At 34.8% G+C, this 21,942-nt stretch overlaps 1 protein-coding gene across 7 annotated transcripts in view; it reads left to right on the forward strand.

Annotated features, from left to right (window-relative positions):
• SNTG1 (syntrophin gamma 1) overlaps positions 1 to 21,942 on the forward strand; it is an 894,682-nt gene that overhangs the window by 800,826 nt on the left and 71,914 nt on the right. For all 7 annotated transcript variants that reach the window (XM_081070081.1, XM_081070082.1, XM_081070080.1 and 4 more), the window contains 2 exons: positions 1,338 to 1,490; positions 12,191 to 12,283. In XM_081070081.1, the coding sequence (XP_080926207.1) occupies positions 1,338 to 1,490; positions 12,191 to 12,283 (246 nt within the window). The remainder of the gene's footprint in view (positions 1 to 1,337; positions 1,491 to 12,190; positions 12,284 to 21,942) is intronic.

The following is a 21,942-nucleotide window of genomic DNA, read 5'->3' on the forward strand; positions in this document are numbered from 1 at the left end:
CAGCACATAAAAATGGTATTGGGGAACAAAATAAACATGAGGGGTTCTGTGATCTTTTGCTTTGGTGTGGTGTGTTGTGCCTTGAGGGGTCTGGAAGAAGGCATCACTCTGACATTCCAAGGGTATGTTATCTTAGATGCAAAAAGACAATAGATAGGTTCACTTAAGGTAAATAAAGATTGACTTTTTCAAGGAAGCTATATGCCAAGGATGGAATATCAGCCGTGACTGCTTTTAGTTAAGACTTTTTATGCTCAGAACAATCTATGTGGTTAATTTCAGTCTCTGAGTTTGTAGGACCTGCCATGCTGGCCTCCCCTGAGCTTGTTGGGTTTAGTCTGTGGTCCCCTTTCTGTCCACAGTGGGAAACAAGTAACTTGTCATATTAGTGAATATTGGGTGACATAGTACAAAGGAGAAAAGAAACCATACAGATATATGCAGAAACTTGCCATGGGAATAAATTACACAATGATTTTTTATGCAGCTTTTTCTGCCTTTAGTTTTATATGTTTTGAGACAGTAGAAAATTTATGACTGGTAATGTCTATATGTTCAATAATTATTATAAGCATATGGTTCATTTTAGTTGTTGTTTTAAAAATAGTAATACACTTTGGTTAGGCCCATTGATCTCTGAATACCTTAGAAAAAATATAGACATTACTATCAAACATATTTGTAATATGTTGTTTCTATGTACTATTGCTTTATAAATTTCAAACTTATCCTAGGAAGGACAGCATTTCATTATTAGTCTGCAGAAAATGTACAGGAGACTTGGAATAAATCTAAAAAAACTAGAGGATATTTCTGAAAGGAGAAATCATAAACGAGAGAAGTGTAGAAAGATATTGTTGCAGATATGTTTAGCTATTATTTTATTACCATTATTAAATAATACTTTACAATTAGCAAAAAGTATTCTGGAGGTTATTATTTCTATTGGGGCCAAACTCACTCTATTTAATTTTATCATCTTGACAGCTCTGTAGGGGAAAAAAGGAGATTGTGTGTTATCCCTTTGTACGGTAAGAACCTGAATCTCATGTATTAAATTGTTTGGTAGTTACATTGCTAATAAGAGTTGACACCAGAAATCCAAACTTCGATTTTATGGACATACTTCAGTGTCAATACAGGAAAGAAACATGTTAGTAATGGACTTTGAGGGCTGGCATTTAACTGCCATGACCATTTTTAATGAAGATTACATAATAAAAATAATAGAGAAATCTTCATAACTGTGGCATCTCCACTGTGCATTAGTCAACATTGATTCAAGGTTTGACCATGTTAGCAATATGAATTGATGTATGCCAGCCTGTGTATCACAGGACAGTGACCTGCTAGACCGGCGGAAACACTGCTTCACTGTGCAGTCCGAGTCTGGAGAAGATCTCTACTTCTCTGTGGAGTTAGATTGTGACCTCGCCCAGTGGGAAAGAGCCTTCCAAACAGCAACCTTTCTGGAAGTGGAACGAATACAGGTGAGATTCTGTGGAATTTTAGGATCTAGATTTCACACAGATACATGACCACTGGCCTAGAGGTCTAATTATTGAATTCAAATTAGCATAAAAATACAGTTCTGTGAGTCTTGACTTCCTTCTCAAATACATTTAATAATTAGCCATTGTGATTAAATGAATAGTAATACAGCTCTGAAAAACACTTTAATTTTTCTACAATTTGATCTGTCTAGGCTATTTCCTGCCACTCATCAAAATATATACTTTCTAATTTTAATCTTCTCCACTTTAAATCTAAAAGGAAAATACTCTGATTTTAATTAATCATTTACAAGACCATTTTCTGTTCTCCAATCATGACCACCTAATTTTCAGCTGAATGGCATCATTCACCTTTAATGTTTTTTCTTGCTAGAAAGCCTTCTCTTCGTCTCTACGCTTCAAAACTATACACAGAATTTGAAATTTTTTCATAGGTCATATTATCCATGAAGATTTTCCTGACTTCCAGTCTTCGCTGGCCACTGAGTACCACTACTCCTTCCACAACAAACCTGTTCACTTTTTAACACCAATATCACTTTCTTAAGTCTGCTCACACTGTCTTGTATTGAAGTGATGTGTGCTTGACATTGCTCACAATAGTTATAGTTTGCTTGAGATTGTTTTATTCATCTACAAATGGAAGTACAGTGTATTTTGTACATCACAAGTATTTAATACATGCTCATTAAATTTTATTTCTTAAGTATGAAGTTATATCCAGATCAAACTTCATAGAACCTTCAGCCTATCTAATTCATAGAACCATGAAATGAAGCAGACTACTAAATATAGGTTATGAGCCTAACAGGGACCAGAGATCAATGGCAATACTGAACAGCTGTGGTACACTAGCCACATGCTAATAGACTCATAGAACCAGGACCTAAATAGACACATGGGCAGTTAATTTTGAAAAACAAATATGTGATGATGATGATATAGCGTTGACTATCTTACAATGCTTATCTACAATAGGAGATTGTATGCATATTTTTTCATGTGTTGAACTGATTTATAGAATATATTTTTATTTTTTTCTGACTACAAACCTGTATTCAACACATCAAGTTGCAGTATGACATGACAAAAGGGGAAAAGAACAAGGAGAAGATTCAAATTCTACTTGTTTTATTTCTCAGTTGACATTTTCTAATAGCTCTATCTGCATATATCTAAAAATGTTAAAGTAACAGAAATACTCTTTCAAAAATTTAACTGTATATATAACCTCAAATCAGTAAATAGGTACATTAATATCAAAAATGAAAAGGTGAAAACTGTCTTAAATGTTATTTTATTTCAAGTGACAACATCTAAGACCATTGTAAAGCATAAAACATGTCAATTTCATAGACATTGACATTATTTAAAATTATATTGATATTTTTTAGATTTCCCTAATTATCATGTTCCTAGAATATCACATTTCACTTGGAAAAATCTACATATTGATTTCTACCTGTTGGTCTCAATTTAATATTTCATTTTGAGTCTCCTGATGTTTAGAAATGAGATAGAGATAAAGTTATGTTGTTTCACTATATTTGAATACTTTTTGTTTAGGTGTGTGTGTGTGTTTGTAAAATGGGCTTCATATTCTCTAAGCTGATGTCTTGAGCAATCCATTTCTTTGGACTATCTATCAACTTACCTATTCACAATGCCAATTTAAAATGCATATAGTAAGTGAAAAGTAAAATATTTAATGCCATTGTAGCTTTCAGTTTTATCATAGACTTTATAATTTCCCAGTTATAAATTTTCTATACAAATATAAAAATATTTTTATATCAATTACTTTATCAGAAATCAATAGTTAACGACTAAACAGTTTGGTAGTGTTATTTTCAAAAACAAGAATGTGCATATATTTACAAAACAACTTTATATGTTTCCTTCTATGTTCTCAATATTCCCACTAACATTAAAGTTGATTAAAAACATAAAGAAGGAACATATGTGAAATAGGCAGAAATGTAGAAAATTAATGAAGTGACTAATATGATTACTAAATTAATAAATAAAATTATTTTTATTTGGAAATTGGTTTTCATTAATGGGATTGCACTCTAACATTTCCTAGCTTGTAATCTATTCCTTTATCTATTTACAAGTTTTCTGATCTCTAATATACTGAATATTGTTATAAATATCTACATATTTAATAGGTAATCCATGGAATTCAGGTATTTCTAAACACTTTACATTGACATTTAAATTCACACTTTAATAATAGAAAATGTAGTAAATATTGAAACAGAAAGGTAAAAATGTATATGAATAAAATCTTACATTTCCATAGTATCCAAAGTACCAGAATGAAGCCTAATTCATATATAGTATTTTTAGTACCTTTGCTTGTCCTATTTTTAAACAATTTTCCCAGAGTAAATGAATAATGTTAGTAAAAAGTAGATAATTCTTTTACACCATACATTAATTTAAATTGAAAAATATATAGTTCTTTTACAGCAGAACTTTTAAGGAAAAAGTGTATCATTTTCAAAAGTGATCATTTCACTTTTGAATATAATTATAAAAGAAAATAATTATTTCCCTTAATTATTATTGCAAACACTTTCATATGTATAATACCAAGCTATAGACATTTAGCTGTCAATTCAACAGGGTGTATTAACAAATATTTTGTGTCATGTATCTTTAAATGTTGTTAATAATGTATAGTTATACAAAATCTTTTGAAGTGTTTCTAGTTTGAAATTTTCTAAACTTTTTTTCATTTTTCTAACTATAATTCCAATTTTATTATAAAATAAACATAGAAATTAATCAAATATTTTAATGTGAAAAATATATTAAGTATACTCATTATATATGTTTATTAAGATTAGACATAGAATTAAACTTCAGTGTATTTGAATTTATATCATATGTGTTTCAATTTAATGATATTGAAACAATGTAATTTAATTTATAAATCTGAATTTAAAGAAATAAATTTTAATTTTCTGTAATATATAATATTTTCACCTGACATATTTTTTTAAACTGATAGTACTTGAAGTAGTACACAATTATCTCTAAATTAGAGGAAATGAGATAGCCTTGGACATTCCTTAATGTTGAAGTCGTATTGACAAAGTAGTAATGGGTGGATGCAAGCATAGAAGATGTCCATGTATTAAACAAATAAACTTCCACCCCTAAACGAACTTATAGGTCCTATTAAGTTTGTTTGCTAATTTTCCTTTTTAAAAAAAATGTTATTTCCAAATGAATAATTTGGCATGGTTATACCTTTCCTATGAAAATTGGACTTAAACATATGAAGACGGCATATAGCTTTTTGGTGAAGGCAACTTGATACATTTCTCCAAATTTATAGTGAGAATGTGATTCATTTAATGTATTTTCATATACAGTATGACAAAAACAAATACAATGTAAGGATTGGTATTGATAATAGCTTGAAATAGATTTCTTTCTTATTTTCCATTCTTCTCCTTCTCCTGGTTTGTTGATCACAAGTAATTTTCTTTACTTGGATATCTAGCTATGCAAGTAAAACAAGCCCATGGACATAAAAATACATTACGTTGCGTATAGACCTCAAGTTTTATTTCCTGTTATTCTTATATTTCAGTACCTGTTTTATTAGTCTTTACAATAATTTATATAAGTAACATTATAAATTAATCTGTCTCAATGTAAAAATTAATTAATTGTTGATATCTAAACAATCAATAAGTTTTTAAGACGTCATCAAAATGGCGACATGAAGTGAGTCTCTGTAAAGCTCCCCTGGAATTTACAACTAATCGAACAACAGTAACTCCACAAAGGACTCCCTGAACAGCAGACAGGCAAGAAGAACAGGGCCACTACTGAATTCACCTAAAGGTGGGAGAATCCAGCGAGTGGGGGATAAGGGAAGGGAGAAGTGCGGAGACTGAGCCGCGTGGTCACAGGACGCAGACCTAGCTCAGTGCTCCGAGCTCGCTGTATCCCGAAACTACTGCAGCAGCCAGAGAGGGATGAACTCAAACTGCTAGGGCTCCGCTTATGGCCCACAGGGCTGAGGGGACAGGATATAACATGGCTGAACATAACGCTCACGGCAGAGACCTTGGAGAAAAGACTGAGGGAAGAAGGCTGAAAACGGTGGTTTAAGCACTCACTGCCAAGCAGAGAATGGAAGCCTTAGGCATTGAGACAAGCCACCCCCTTCCTACCCTCCCAGAGCTCGCTGGCCCACACCTGCCCGGTGCTAAAAGCGGAACAGTAGCAGTGTCATATCAAAAGAACAGAATATTTGCTGTTCTGAGAACTGTGGACCGCAGACACAGATTCTCAACCCAACTAGTTCCGGCAAAGGGGAGGGAGCTGTGGAAGCAGGACCGGCAATGGTTTTGGTCACCGCCATTGCTGTGGGCGACCTCTAACAACTCACCCCACCCCTGGACCCACCTGTCTGGGTGGTTTCCCGCAGGAGTAAACAGAACTGCTGAAACATATGGGCTCTGAATCTGGCACAGAAAGAGCTTTGGAACTTCAAAAGCTCTCCGCATCCCCACGGGGACGTGGCACCCTATGACCCAGGCGAACTGTTACGAGGTGAAGCCCGTCTCCGAGGAAATCCCCCCATTGTGTGATAAGCTGGAATAGTGCAGATAAAACATAGCACTACTGTGTCAGAGAGAGAAAAAAAGGCTGCAGTCAGAGAGAAAATAAAACATTCTACCAACAAGTACTGGAAACCAAAAGAAAGACCTCTTCCTATCAACCTGTTGCAGAAGCCACTTCTGTAGATGTCTAGGAAGAGAAATAATAAATCAGTAATTGCCATGAATAACCTAGGCAACAAGACAGCTCAAAAAGAAAGTGAAAATCTCAAGAAAAGGAACTTAAAGATATGGAAATATGTGACTTAAATGACAGAAAATTCAAGATTGCAGTTCTCAAAAAACTAAACGAGATGCAAGAAAACAAAGACATTTTAATGAACTCAAAAATGCAATCAAAGAACAACATGAGCATTTTACGAAAGAGATTGAAATTTTTAAAAAGAACCAAATGGAATTTCTGGAGATTAAGAACTCATTAGAAGAAATTAAGAATGAAATAACCAGCTTAGGTAGTAGAGTTGACCAGATTGAGGAAACAATCAGTGACATTGAAGATAGAAACCTGGAAATTCCACAGATGGTAGAAGAAAAAGACTTGTGACTTAAAAGAAATGAAAGAACTCTACAAAAATTTTCTGACTCTATTAGAAAGAGCATTATAAGAATAATGGGCATACCAGAAGCAGAAGAGAGAAGGGAACACAGAATATATTCAAACAAATTGTTGATGAGAACTTCCCGAACTAGTGGACAGAACTGAATCCTCCAATTCAAGAAGCAAATAGAACACCTAATTATGTCAATCCCAACAGGGCTTCTCCAAGAAACATTGTATTGAAGGTGTCTAAAATCAATGACAAAGAAAGACTCCTCAAGGAAGCCAGGCAAAAGAAGACAGTAACCTAAAGAAAAAAACCCATTAGATTATCATCAGATATTTCAGCAGAAACTCTACAAGCCAGGAGGGAGTGGAACCAAATATTGAAACTACTGAAAGAGAGAAATTATGAGCCAAGAATAATATATCCAGCAAAGATGTCCTTTAGATATGCAGGAGGAATAAACACCTTTCCAGACATACAGAAGATGAAAAAATTTTCTAATCCATGACCTGCACTACAAGAAATACTAAAGGAGGCTATTCGACCACGTTCAACAGGGACAATTTGTGGAAACATAAAGGGGGAGAGTAAAGGCCTGAACCGGAATATGGGAATGGAGAAAGTAAGCGTGCTGAAGAAAATGGAATACTCTAAATATCAAACTTTCTTTTACATAATCTTAAGGGTAACCACTCAAAAAAATTCCAGAACTGAAATATATACTGTAATGAAAGAAGAAACACAGGGAAACATCATAGAACACCACCACACAGAAATAATAGACAACAACAAAAAAGCAAAGAAACTATAGACACACAGCCTTAACAGAAAACTAAATATAGAATGACAGGAAATACTCACATATCAATAATCACCCTAAATGTAAATGGACTGAACTCACCAATAAAAAGGCACAGAGTAGCAGATTGGATCAAAAAAGTAAGCCCAACCATATGCTGTCTCCAAGAGACACATCTCAGCTACAAGGACAAGCATAGACTCAAAGTGAATGGGTGGAAATTGACATTCGAAGCAAATGGTACCCAGAGAAAATCAGGTGTAGCCATAATGATATCAGATGAAACAGACTTCAGGGTGAAAATGATAACAAGAGACAAAGATGAACATTTCATAATGCTAAAGGGGACTATACAACAAGAAGACATGACAGTCATCGATATTTATGCCCCCAATCAGGGAGCACCAAAATATACCAAGCAACTACTAACAGAACTGAAGGGAGAAATTGACCAAAATGCAATTATACTAGGGGACTTCAATACATCATTGGCAGCTATGGATAGATCATCCAAACAGAAGATAAATAACAAAATAGCAGCCCTAAATGACACATCAGATGAAATGGACATCATTGACATATATAGAGCACTTCATCCTGAAACATCAGACTATATATTCTTTTCTAGTGTACATGGAACATTCTCAAGGATAGACCATATATTGGGATATAAAATCAGCCTCAGCAAATTTAAGAAGATTGAAATCATACCAAGCATATTCTCTGATCACAAAGCTTTGAAATTGGATATCAACTGCAAAAGGAAAGCAGGAAAAAACACAAATACATGGTGATTAAACCACATACTTTAAAAGAACGACTGGGTCAAAGAAGAAATTAGAGGAGAAATCAAAAGATACATAGAAACAAATGACAATGAAAACACATCCTACCAAAATTTTTGGGATGCAGTGAAAGCATTTTTAAGAGGGAAATTTATATCACTACAGGTCTATCGCAAGAAACAAGAAAAATCCCAAATAAATAACTTCATGTTACACCTTAAATAACCAGAAAAAGAGAACAAGTGAAACCCAAGGTCAGCAGAAGAAAGGCATTAACAAAAATCAGAGCAGAACAAAATGAAGTAGAGAACAAAAAGACAATAGAAAAAATTAATATGACAAAGAGATGGTTCTTTGAAATGATTAAGAAAACTGACAAACCCTTGGCTAGACTCAGTAAGATAAAAAGAGAGAAGATACTAATTAACAAAATTACGAATGAAGAAGCGGAAGTTGTCACGGACACCACAGAAATACAAAGGAACTTCCAAGAATACTATGAAGGACTATATGCCACCAAATTCAATAACCTAGAAGCAATGGACAAGTTCTTAGAAAATACAGCCTTCCAAGGCTGAACCATGAAAAACTGAAAATCTAAACAGACTGATCATTAGTAATGAAATTAGATCAGGCATCGAAAACTTTCCCAAAAGCAAAAGTCCGGGACCAGATGGCTTCACTAGTGAATTCTACCAAACCTTCAAACAGGATCTAATACCAATCCTACTCAAACTCTTCCAAAAAAATGAAGAAGAGACAGTACTCCCTAACTCATTTTATGAGGCCAACATTACTCTGATACCAAAACCTGGTAAGGACAACACAAAAAAAGAAAACTACAGACCTATATCTCTGATGAATACTGATGCAAAAATCCTAAACAAAATTCTAGGAAATCGAATGCAACAATGCATTAAAAAGATTATTCACCACGACCAAGTGGGGTTCATCATTGGGGCACAAGGATGTACACCATCCACAATTCCATCAATATGATACATCACATAAACAAAATAAAAGTCATATGATTATATCAATTGATGCAGCAAAAACATTTGACAAGGTACAACATTCATTTATTTTAAAACCCTTAATAAAAAAGGTATAGAAGGACAGTACCTTAACATAATAAAAGACGTATATGACAAACCCTCAGCTAATCTCATAATTAATGGTGAAAACTGAAGTCCTTCACTCTACGTTCAGGAACACGACAGGGCTGTTTCTATCACCTCTGGTTTTCAACATAGTGTTGGAAAGCCTTGTCAGAGCATTCAGGCAAGAGAAAGAAATAAAAGGCATCCAAATTGGGAATGAAGAAGTTAAATTATCACTTCTTGCAGATGACATGATGCTATGTATAGAAAACCCTAAAGACTCCACCAAAAAGCTCTTAGAAACAATCAACGAATACAGTAAATTGCTGGCTACAAAATAAACGTACAAGAGTCCACTGCCTTCCAATACACTAACAATGAAATATCAGAAAAAGAAATAAAAAAAAAATTCCCTTTGCAATTGCAGCAAAAAGAATAAAATAGCTAGGAATAAACTTAGCCAAGAATGTGAAGGACTTATGTGCTGAAAACTATAAGACATTTTTGTAAGAAACTGAACAAGACACAAAGAAATAGAATTACATTACGTGCTCATGGATTGGATGAATCAACATAGTTAAAATGACCATACTACCAAAAGCAATGTACAGATTTAATGCAATCCCCATCAAAATCCCAATGGCATTTTTTAAAGAAATAGAACAAAAAAATCATCAGATTTTTTGGAAACACAAAAGACCCCAATAGCCCAAACTATCTTAAGACAAAAGAACAATACTGGAGGTATCACACACCCTGACTTTAGCTTGTATTACAGGGCTACAATAATCAAAACAGCATGGTATTGGCAGAAAAACAGACACATACACCAATGGAATAGAATTGAGAACTCAGAAATAAAACCACATAAATATGGACAGATAATGTTTGACAAAGAAGCTAAAAACATACAATGGAGGGAAGACAGCCTCTTCAATAAATGGTGCTGGGAGAATTGGATAGCCACATGCAAAAGAATGAAACTGGACTGCTATCTGTCACCATGTACCAAAATTAATTCAAAATGGATCAAAGACTTCAGTATGATACCTGACACAATAAACTGCATAGAAGAAAACATAGGTATTAAACTTATGGACCTTGGGTTCAAAGAGCATTTTATGAATTTGACTCCAAAGGCAATGGAAGTAAAAGCTAAAGTAAACGAATGGGACTATATGAAACTTAAAAGCTTCTGCACAGCAAAAGAAACCATCGACCAAATAAAGAGGCAACCACCTGAATGGGAGAATATTTTTGTAAACAGTGCCTTAGATAAGGGGCTAATATCCAAAATGTACAAGGAACTCATGAAGCTCAACAACAAATATACAATCAACCCAATTGAAAAATGGGCAGGTGTTCTGAAGAGACATTTCTCCAAAGAGGACATACAAATGGCAAATAGACATATGAAAAAATGCTCAACATCACTAATCATCAGAGAAATGCAAATAAAAACCACAATGAGATATCACCTACCCCAGTCAGAATGGCTATTATCAACAAGACAAATAGTAACAAGTGTTGGAGAGGCTGTGGAGAAAAAGGAACCTTCATACACTCTTGGTGGGAATGCAGACTGGTGCAGCTGTTATGGAAGGCAGTGTGGAGGTTCCTCAAAAAAGTATGAATAGAATTTCCATGTGACCCAGCAATCTCTCTCCTGGTTATCTACCCAAAATATTTGAAAACATTTATCCATTAAGACACGTGTGCTCCAATGTTCATTGCAGCTATATTTACGGTGGCCAAGACATGGAAACAACCAAAATGTCCTTCAATAGATGAATGGATAAAGAAGTTTAGGTATATATACACAATGGAATACTATTCGGCGGTAAGAAAAGATGATACAGAAACATTTGTGACAACGTGGATGGATCTTGAGAGTATAATGGTAAGCGAAATAAGTCAGACAGAAAAAGCAGAGAACCCTATGATTTCACTGATATGTGGCATATAAACCCAAAACAACAAAAGAACAAGACAAACAAATGAGAAATAAGAACTCATAGACACAGACAATAGTTTAGTGGTTACCAGAGGGTAAGGAGGGAGAGGAGTGGTAGATGAAGGTAAGGGGGATCAAATATATGGTGATGGAAGAGAACTGACTCTGGGTGGTGAACCCACAATGGTATTTATAGATGATGTAATACAGAATTGTATACCTGAAATCTATGTATTTTCACTAACAATTGTCACCACAATAAATTAAAATATAATAAGTTTATACAAATAATAACAAGTGGTAATTTGGGAAATATCTTTTGCCACATGAATGAACATACTGAAACTGTTAAGTTCTAGATATTTCTTGAAGTTTTTGCCTTTGTTATGTAATCTGTGTTTGTGTGCCTGAGTGTTCTTTTAATAATATCCATAAAATTAATACATCAAGAATTTAAGTAATATTTTAATTTTTAATAATTCACTTTTGACTTATTGAAAATGCAGTGATATTTATCTAGTGGACTTAACAACTGAACATCATCTTGCCTACATCTAAAATTTTTAATACCAATTTTATTGCCAATATACCAAAGGAAGCCAGTGTGGCCCAAGGTAAAGACAAGAGCTGACAGCAGAATTGGGAATTTGTCCCTGACTATACCCTAGCAGGTGAAAAACCACTTAGCTTCTGTTTTATTAACATTAAGAAGTTAATAATGCTCTCTTCCTTATACAATTACTGCTGAGATTAAGTTAGCTATTATATGTTGGCTAACAATGTTGGCTATTTGGGCTGAGTTTGGGTCAATTACATGAAAAGTAACCATATTTTCTGTTTTGTCTAGAGCAAGACATATGCATGTGTCCTAGAAAGTCATCTAATGGGACTCACGATTGACTTTAGCACAGGATTTATCTGCTTTGATGCTGCAACAAAGGTAATGTGATCAAGTCAGCTCTGGCAAATGTGCTGCATACATTCTAATTTAAGAATGACGAAATAACTTTGAATGCCTGTCAGCATTTTAATTAGTCATCACGTGTTAAGTTTAACATTCTCATTTTTTGTTAACAAAAGTTATATTATGATTTAATCTGCTTATAGAAAAACAAAAAAATAATTTTAATAAAATATTTTTGCCACAAAACACTATAACTATATAAAGTGTATATATGATATTTTATATATATATATATATATATATACACACACATAGATATTGTATATCTATGTATACATATATATCCTCTTTACTAAAGGCATGGCCTCATATTGAGGGGAAATTTTCCTTGCCCAAAACTATTTTTAAAGCAAAATATTCCTTTATTTGTTTTCTGCAGCCACATCTCCAATATCAGAATAGGGAAAATATATTTTTCAGTTTTATGGATAATATGTTAGAATTATAGAATGGAGGAGTTTAAGGGTTTGAAGTTTCAAGCCAGGGAGTATAGTCCTTGTAAACACATAACTTAATATGGTCTTGTGCTCTCTGATTGGGTGCCATTTTCACAAAGGTTATGTTTGTGGGACTGACATATATTGAATGATTAAGGGCAGTTTCTCAGCCAGTTATATCGAAGAAATCTTAAAGCTCAACTGACCCACCATCTACTGTTAATCTTCCAGTACTGGGGTCACTGCTTCAACTTCTGACTTGGAGCTCTGGTCTTAATGGAAGACACTCTCTTCTCTCCTATAAGGACATCAATTCCTAGGTGCACCTCACTTTCTCCTTTATCGAAGCATAACCTAAGAAACAAACCAACATATTTTTTGTCACTTATTTTAAGGATTGATGAGAAACCCTTTACTGGGAAACATATTTTACCTAGAAATTAAGCCTTGTACAGGATTTTTTAAAAACAAATGCAAATAAAACAAGATAGTGATATAAATATGTAAAAAAGGCAGTGTACAGATAGTAGAAGTGTTTTCATTTTGAGAAAAAAATGAGTCTATTGGTGTGGTCAGGGTAGGAAATGAGAGTCAGCATGATTTTAGATTATTCTAGAATGCTCCTGGTTTGGAAGCAGTGAGGTGTCTGGGAATGTCAAGCTGGTTCTTGTTACATAGTACTTTTGAATGAAAGTCACCATAAAAAAACATTTTCCTCGATTTTCCAGAGAGTATAAGACACACTAAATAGCACCATATTCCATGTACTTCAGTTTACATTAGCAACATAGCAGGAGGTTGTACATTCTTCTGTTTCCCTTAGTGTTGCTGGGGTTATTACCTCACAGAAGTTTGTTGTCATATACAGCTCAGCTTGTCCTTTGTAATCCTCATTCTTATTAAAATGTAGCCTTTTCCATGTTAGGAAAAGGTTTTCTCACTAATGTGTTTAAGTCTGATGTTGTGGTACGTATATAATTCTCATAGCTAAGAGAATAAATTTTCTGCCATTATGTTCCTTTAAACACACATAGTCGTAGGTGCATTAGTTAATTATATGTAATAATAGATCTCCATGTAAACGGGGTCTTCAACAGTAATATTTCCAAATAAGTATTTACTTGATACTTGCTGTTTATAGAGAAACCCAGGCTGGGTATACATGTCAGTCATGGGTGCCCAAGGAAAGCTTCATAGAAATTCAGACACCGAGAGTAAGATTATCCAGACATATATCTGTAAGTGAGGAAGGACATTGAATTTGAGTTCAGAAATGAGAGGTCAAATGTGTGGCTAACTAAAAGACAGATGATTAAAGGGGTTCTATTAAAGAATTCAGATTTGGTGTTAAGAACAGAAGAATACCTTTGAAGGGTTTGAGAAAAAGGAAGGTAATGATAAGAGGTTAATTTGACAATACAAAACTAATAGAAGAGTATATGAGTAAGATTGAACGAACCTGGGCAAACTACAGATTCTAAATTCTCAAAATCTGTCTTCAACTGGGCATCTATCACTCTATGGCATTGCTCAGAAAATGATATGAATTGTTGACAAGGTCAAATAAACACATTGTTACAAATTGAGGGTAACAGTAATCACAATGTAATTTAGTATAACAGAAGATGAGGTACAGGAAGGGGATGGAGAGAGACAATACTGGAGGGAAAAAAAAAAATCAGGGCCACATGATTAAGTTCCGTTTCATGTTTGACCTAAATCTGATTTTTCTAAAAGATTTGTATTAAAATATAGCTAGCATACAATATTATGTTAGTTTCAGGTGTACACAACAGTTATTAAACATTTTTTATATCTAAAGAAATGATCACCAATGATCAGCTGCCATCTGACACTACAATGCTATTGACTATATTCCTTATGCTGTACGTACCTTTGACTAGTCTAGTGCACATCTGGCACTATACATAATTATTGCCATAGTATTAACTATATTTCCTATGCTTTACTTTGCACTACCTTGACTATTTTCTAACTACAAATTTGTACTTTTTAATCCTTCCTCCTTTTTCACCCTGTCCACAAACTCCTCTTTCATCTATCACCCTAATAAATATAGTATCCATCTGAAACCATACATAGTAATTACAATATTGCTGACTATATTCTTTATCGTTTTTTTTTGTTTGTTTTTTGTTTGTTGTTCATTTTAAAGAAATCCCTCTAAGATCCCTTGTAGTTCTGGTTTGGTGTTGATGAACACCTTTAGCTTTTTCTCATATAGGAAGCTCATTATCTGTCCTTCAATTCTAAATGATAGTTTTGCTGGGTAGAGTAATCATCATTGTAGGTCCTTGCTTTTCATTGCTTTGAATATTTTTTGCCAATCCCTTCTAGCCTGGAAAGTTTCTGTTGAGAAATCAGCTGGCAGTCTTAAGGAATCTCCTTTGTAGATAACTGACTGCTTTTCTCTTGCTGCTTTTAAGAGTCTCTCATTGTCTTTAATTTGGCATTTTAATTATTATGTGTCTTGGTGTGGGCCTCTTTGGGTTCAACTTTTTTGGGACATCATGCAATTCCTGGGCTTGTGTGTCTATTTCTTTCACCAGGTTAGAAAAGTTATTAGTCACTATTTCTTCAATTATGTTTTCTTTTTTTTTCCTTTTTTTTCCTGAACAAGAAAAAAGTATGCTGTTTATTTTGGAAAGAGATTCAGAATTCAACAAGAGAAATCAGTTTAAACAAGTTTGGATGCCCCTACGACTGTCAGATTTTTTTCTGTATTCTTGATCACTAGGACTGACTTATGCCAACAAAAACAGAATCCTCAACCTTTCTTTTTCAATCTTTCCTTCCATGCTGCATGAGTCAGACACGGGTTCGAGTTCCCAGTTAAGGGTCTGCAGTTACAGTAAGCTTATGTAAATATCAAGTATCTGAATCTACTTAGTTCCTGAGTCAGATACCAAATTCAGAAAGTGAAGAGCACCACATGATCCAAATGATCCAAATTTATTTGTGGTCTGGGTTTCAAATATAAGCAGTGGGAGTTCAGAGGTAAGGAACAAATCCCCCCAAATATCCAAATGTATGTACTCTCCAGAGGATGGAGAGTGAGGGTTTGGAGAGGGAATGCCATCTGTGTTGTTCACTGCAGAGCCAAGGACTATTTATCTCCATTTCTTTAAAACATGTGTAATATGCATATTAACTACATCTTCATTTATCAATTTTAGTCATTGGTATTCAAGTAGGTTTTCAATTCCTCTCTTTCTGTTTTCTTCTTCTGGTAGCCCTATGATGTGAATGTTGGTATGCTTGATATTGTCCCAGAGGCCCCTTAAACTATCCTGATTTTTGGATGCTTCTTTTTTTTTTTTTTTCCGCTTCTATTTGGGTATTTTGTGCTATGTTATCTTGTAAGGAGCTAATTTGAACTTCTGCTTCATCTAATATACTGTTGATTCCCTCAAATGTAGTCTTCATTTCAATTATTGTATTATTTCTGACTGGTTCTATTTTGTGTTTTCTGTCTCCATTTTTATGTTTTCCATGTCTTTGTTGAAGTTTTCCTGCAATCATTGATCATGCTTATAAGCAGTTTTTTTGAACTCTGTGTCTGGTAGATTGCTTGACTCCTTTTTGTTTAGATTTTTTTTTTTTTGGAGCTTTATTCTGTTCTTTAGTTTGGGACGTTTCTTTGTCTTTGTATTGGCACAGAATTAATCCCTGGTCATCCACAGAATGTGAAAGCATCCACAAGACTCTACAAAGTGGGAGAGCAAGAAAGCTGTATTGAAAGTCAGGCAGAGAGAGAGAGTTCTGTTTGGAAGAGAAATATTGGCAAAAGGTTTGCCACAGCAGTCTGATAGGGATGGCTGCTGAGAGAGAGAGGTAAGAGAGATAGATACTGGCAAAAGGAGTTTAGCCAGGGGAGAGGCCAATGGAGACAGTTGCACTGGATTTCTGTTTAGCTTGAGTTTTATATTTTTCTAAGCAGGATGTAGGGTGCTTGTTAGCTTGCGGTGGGTGAGAGGTGGGGATGGCCATTACAACTCTCTTCTCCTGGGAACTGTCCTGTTCCCATTTATGATGGATGTCAGCTTGCAGGTTGCTGTTGCGATTGGAAACTGTTTTGTTTCCACCTGGATGTGAGGTGCTTGTCAGCTTGTAGGTGCAGTACTAGCCAAGGAATTCAGAGCCAAGTGATTAATGTTTAAGCTCATTCCTGTTAGTGTACAAGCTCGTTATTATTAACACTTTACTTGTCTTATCAATCTCCCCATTTGGCTGTGTCCCTGTGTTTGTTTCTATGTATTAGAGAGACGTGCTATCTCCCTTTCTCTTACTGTTTCCTCAAAAATAAGACCTAACAGCAAAATAAGCCCTAGTATGATTTTTCAGGATGGCCAGTCCCATAGCCTCCTGGAAGGGGCCCCACTGCAGGCTATGCTCAGCCACAGAATTCACCCTGCCTACGGACACCTGGAATGAGCCACAGAGCAATTCACAGATGGCCAACACCTGAAATGGGTTGGGAGGTGTCTCAAGAGGCCATACCAAGAACCAAGGTCAGCTGTCACTAGTGCTTAGGTCTGCTTAGCCAGAGATAGGGGACATACCAAAGCCAGATACTTGTTTGGGATTTGTGAGCCTTTGAGAGATTTTAGAAAAATCTACAGCATGAGTCAAGAAAGGCCAGAAAAGTCACTGGAAGCAGTTTGGGCGTGCCTGGAAGTTCAGTAAGGTAAGATCTCAGGGAATCAGGGCAAACAAATGGTGTTAGGTTGATGGAGATTCAGATATGGTGTCTTCCTATGGCTACATGCTGGGAGAAGAGAAGTCTCAACATAGAAACAATGGCATTGGTTTTCACAGCCAAAAGTTATGGGGGACTTTTAGTCTTTGGAATTCATTAAACCCTGGGCTGAGGAACATGGTGTGGGGCTATATGACACCCCCCACCCCACCCAGCAGAATCTCTGCAGTGGAGATGTGGGGGCAGAGCCCCAGAGAGCGGTTTCCAGGCTCTCGGCCTCATGTGGAGAGGTGCTGGTTCAGATAGTGGATGGCCGTCAGCTGTGGCTGGTTGGCCATCAGCTGTAGCCATTAAGCCATTGGTCACTGATATAACTGCCTTGGCTACGGAGGGGAGCCGAGGAGAGTGAAGGAGGAGACTGAAGGAGAGTAAGGAGAGTCGAGGACAGTTGGTCTGTTGGCAGCAAAGCGGACAGCAGGTCGCAGGTCGTGTAAACCCAGCCTCCAGTGAGACCATAGTGGTATGACTTCCCTACCTATGGCTCCGTGGGTGTTCCTTTTTGGCCTCACCATGTACTGTTCTTATGTGGGGAGCGGGAGCAGAGACCCCGCAGGCCACCCCGCCGGACACCCCGCAGGACAGGAGATATCTCCTCAAATTTTTAATGATTACGTGCTTGTAGAGGACCCCCCCATGCTGTGTCTCTGCCCCTCCTACCAGTCTTGAGGTGGCTTCTTCTGTATTTTCTTAATGGTAGGTCTTTGGTGCAGCTAAACTTCAAGTGATTATCCATGATGGTTGTCGTGTACTTTAGTTGTAATTTTGATGTGGTCGTAAAAGGAGGTAACCACAGCATTTACTTATTCTGTCATCTTGACCAGATCTGACTTAAATCTAATTTATACTGTAGAAAGATCATTCTAGCTAAGGTGTATAGATTGCATTGATTCGGTAGAGGCAAGACTTAATTAATGGACATTTATGTTTTCCCTTGATAATTTAGAAGAATAACTTTCTTTAAAAAAAAAACACAAAATTTGAAACCATAAAAAAAGAGAGAAGGTGTTTTGTTTTGTTTTTAATTTATATCAACCAAATAACACTTCATCTGTAACGGTTAAAATGAGGAAAAAGTCATCCCAATCCCACACCATAAAGCTCCCCTTCAGGCCTTATGTTGCAGATAAGCCAACTTCAAGTGCTCCATTGGCTATAATTGGTGCACGAGGACTTCATTCTGTTAATTGTCCATTGCAATATGTGGAATACCACAAAACTTGACCCTTAAACCTGGGTCAAAGAGAAAGACATTATTACTGATATTCTTACTGTTTTCCTGGTAGAGTCTGTGAATCCATTAGTTCTGCCAAATTGTTATTGTCTGATAGTTGTTTTTTTTTTTTTAATGTTTTAATAGTTGAATTTGAGAAATGCCAAGAGCTTCTTTAACAGCTTCTTTACTTAAAAGCTTCTTTATTTCAAGATATCTAAAAAATACATAGCCTATTAGAAATATTTTTGATATCATGATTAGCAACAGATCTTTGAAAGATCATAAATTACAAAATAAAATAGTAACATTTTAAAGAATTAGCTCCATTGTATGGTAGAAGCTATTATAATGATATTATGCTTTCTTCTTATCCTTATAACTAATTTTTGTTGAACATATATTGAAAACACTATCTAGGGAAAATTTGTAAAACCCATACATGTGCATGGTGACTTGAAATTCAAGAACTTATATTCTGTGCAGCAAAAGGGGTGCTACACAATGTCACCCTAACCAAAATTACTTCCTTCTTGTTTCTTAGATTTTTTTTTTCTATAAAATTAGAAGTCCTCCTGTTCCCAAATAATTATGCTTCAGAACTAAATTCATCATTAATGCATTGATTCATGAAATATCTTAATCGATCTAATCCATTTATACTTTTAAGTACACACTGATTTCTACAGTGTTTCAAGGTAGAATTTGAAAGTTAATTTAACCTATATTTATACTTTTCATTTTCAGAATTCTTTGATATGGACTGGATAAATTGAAGGTCACTAATTATAAGGAGCTGATGTTTGAGCTACTTTTTCTCCTAAAGATATATGTCTTTCATATGCACACATTTCATAATACGCTTATTTGAATTTTTCTACAAAACATTTATAATTATAACAGAATTGTAATATGAATTCTGTAGGTCAGACCTCTTGAAATAAAATTAAACTTTATTTTTTTAACTTTATGCTATTTGTTCTATAGTGTTTTAACTATTTCATATCAAAGACAGTTATTAGAAAGGAAAATTTGAAGTTATTGAAATGAATATTTTCTTGAAATATCTCCTAAATAAGGAGAAATTTTAAAACATATTAGTTAGAATGTCATTAAGATAATATCTATATAAATCTTTGCATTTTCCTTTTTACAGTATTTTCAATCTTTTTTATTCTCTAATTGTGTAACAGCACCAAAATACGGACAATTAGCTATTTGATGGAAATTTTATGTTCTTCAGATAAATTATTTCTTCTTTGCAATAAAAAAAAACATTGCACTTATTACAAAACAAACTCAGGCATTTAGGGAAACAATCCATCAGGTAATTTTTTTTTTAACCCTCAAACATTTCAAAGATAGCTGTAAATGTTCCGAAGAAAAGTATTAACCCAAGTTTTCATGCCAGTATATAACTAGATGTAATACAATAATAAAATTCTGGACTTTTTGTTCATTTCTTGCAATATAAATACTTTAGAAAGTTATGTGGAATTAACACATACTTTACTGACTTTATTTATCTATATTTAATTAAAGTTTATAGGGGTGACAATTGTTAGTAAAGTTACATAGATTTCAGGTCTACAATTCTGTATTACCTCATCTATAAATCACACTGTATGTTCACCACCCAGAGTCAGTTCTCCTTCCATCACCATATATTTGATCCCCTTTACCATATGACCCAGCAATCCCTCTCCTGGGTATCTACCCAAAAAATCTGAAAACATTTATTCATAAAGACAAGTGTGCTCCAGTGTTCATTGAAGCTTTATTTATGGTGGCCAAGACTTGGAAACAACCAAATGTCCTTCATTAGATGACTGACTATATTTATAATTAAAAGTATATAAAGAAAAAAATCAGGCAATAGTCAAAAATTCTTTGGCTAATATATGCTTTACATACTTCTTTCATTTTATATCTTTTGTTTCCTCTTATTTCACCCTTTACATTTTCTAATTCTACTTTCTGTGGTCTTTGATAGGGATTTTTTTATTAGTAAGAATATCTGTCTTAAAACTTTTCTCATTGTGTTTTAGATTGTCTTTCCTTCAGCTTTCAGTTTTGATTTACATGATTGTTTTTTGTTAATCAAATGTATTGATTTTTAAAACTCTCAAATAATAAATGGGAATAATAATAACTGCGGGTCTATCTCGCAAAATTATTCTAAAACTAACTGATACAGCTTATTGGAAAAAAATAGTAAACTAAAAAATATAACACCTAAATTTGGAAGTCCTTAAGTGTTATTTCCAGGTATCCCACCTTTCAATGGATCTTGTCTCAACCACAAATCATGGCCTTTCATCTAACCCCAGGAATATATTCTTCTTTTCCCCCTTCTATTTCAAATCCTCTAGAATTCATAAATTAGCTGCTTCTGTCCTCCCACCATTAACTTGGTAGGATCTTTGCAAATTATATAGCTGCTGTAGTCTTTTCTCACCTTTAACGTGGACATGAAAATGACACACTTCTCATAAGGTTATTGTAAAATTAATTAAGAAAATGTGTGTGGAATGTGTTGCACAGTGAGTGGGAAATGATGAACCTTCAATAAGAGGTGGATATTTTGTTGCTCATTCACTCGTAGGTAATTCTGACCACTGCAGGACACTAGCACAAACAACACCTACCGCACTGTCACTCTCAAGATGTCAAAGTGGCACTGTGTTTTTTAGAATTCTTGATCAATCATTCAATCAATCAACATGTTTGCTATATTCTAGTCCTTGTGGGTCTCTACTTTTATAGGTCTTTGTTCTCATGGCACCTAGTAGACAAGATTGACATTAAACAAGTAATTGATAAGTTTAATGACTCTCAGAAAAGGGAGTTTGGGATAGCATGGAAGCATATAAACTAGGTTAAGGGGCCATAGGTGGTACTTGGAGAAAATTACATTACACCTGAGAATTCATAGGTCATGCGAAGCTAACTATGCACACAGTGGAGAAAGACTGAGTAGCATGTGTGCTAAGATTTGAGAAAGAAAGCACTGACGAGATCAAAGTAGCAAGAGCAGGAGAATAAGAGGGGAGCAGTTTTCAAAAGTAAAGTAGTCAGACACCAAATAATGAGGAGCTTTTGCTTCACTGTAAAGCTTTGGATCTTACAGCTGTGGCCACAAAATTGCTATGTAACACACAATGACAATACTTCACTGGCTTACAGAAGTAAATATTTATTTCTCACA

This window comes from Rhinolophus hipposideros (genome assembly GCF_964194185.1).
Source record: "Rhinolophus hipposideros genome assembly, chromosome: 13".
NCBI classification, from domain to species: Eukaryota; Metazoa; Chordata; class Mammalia; order Chiroptera; family Rhinolophidae; genus Rhinolophus; species Rhinolophus hipposideros.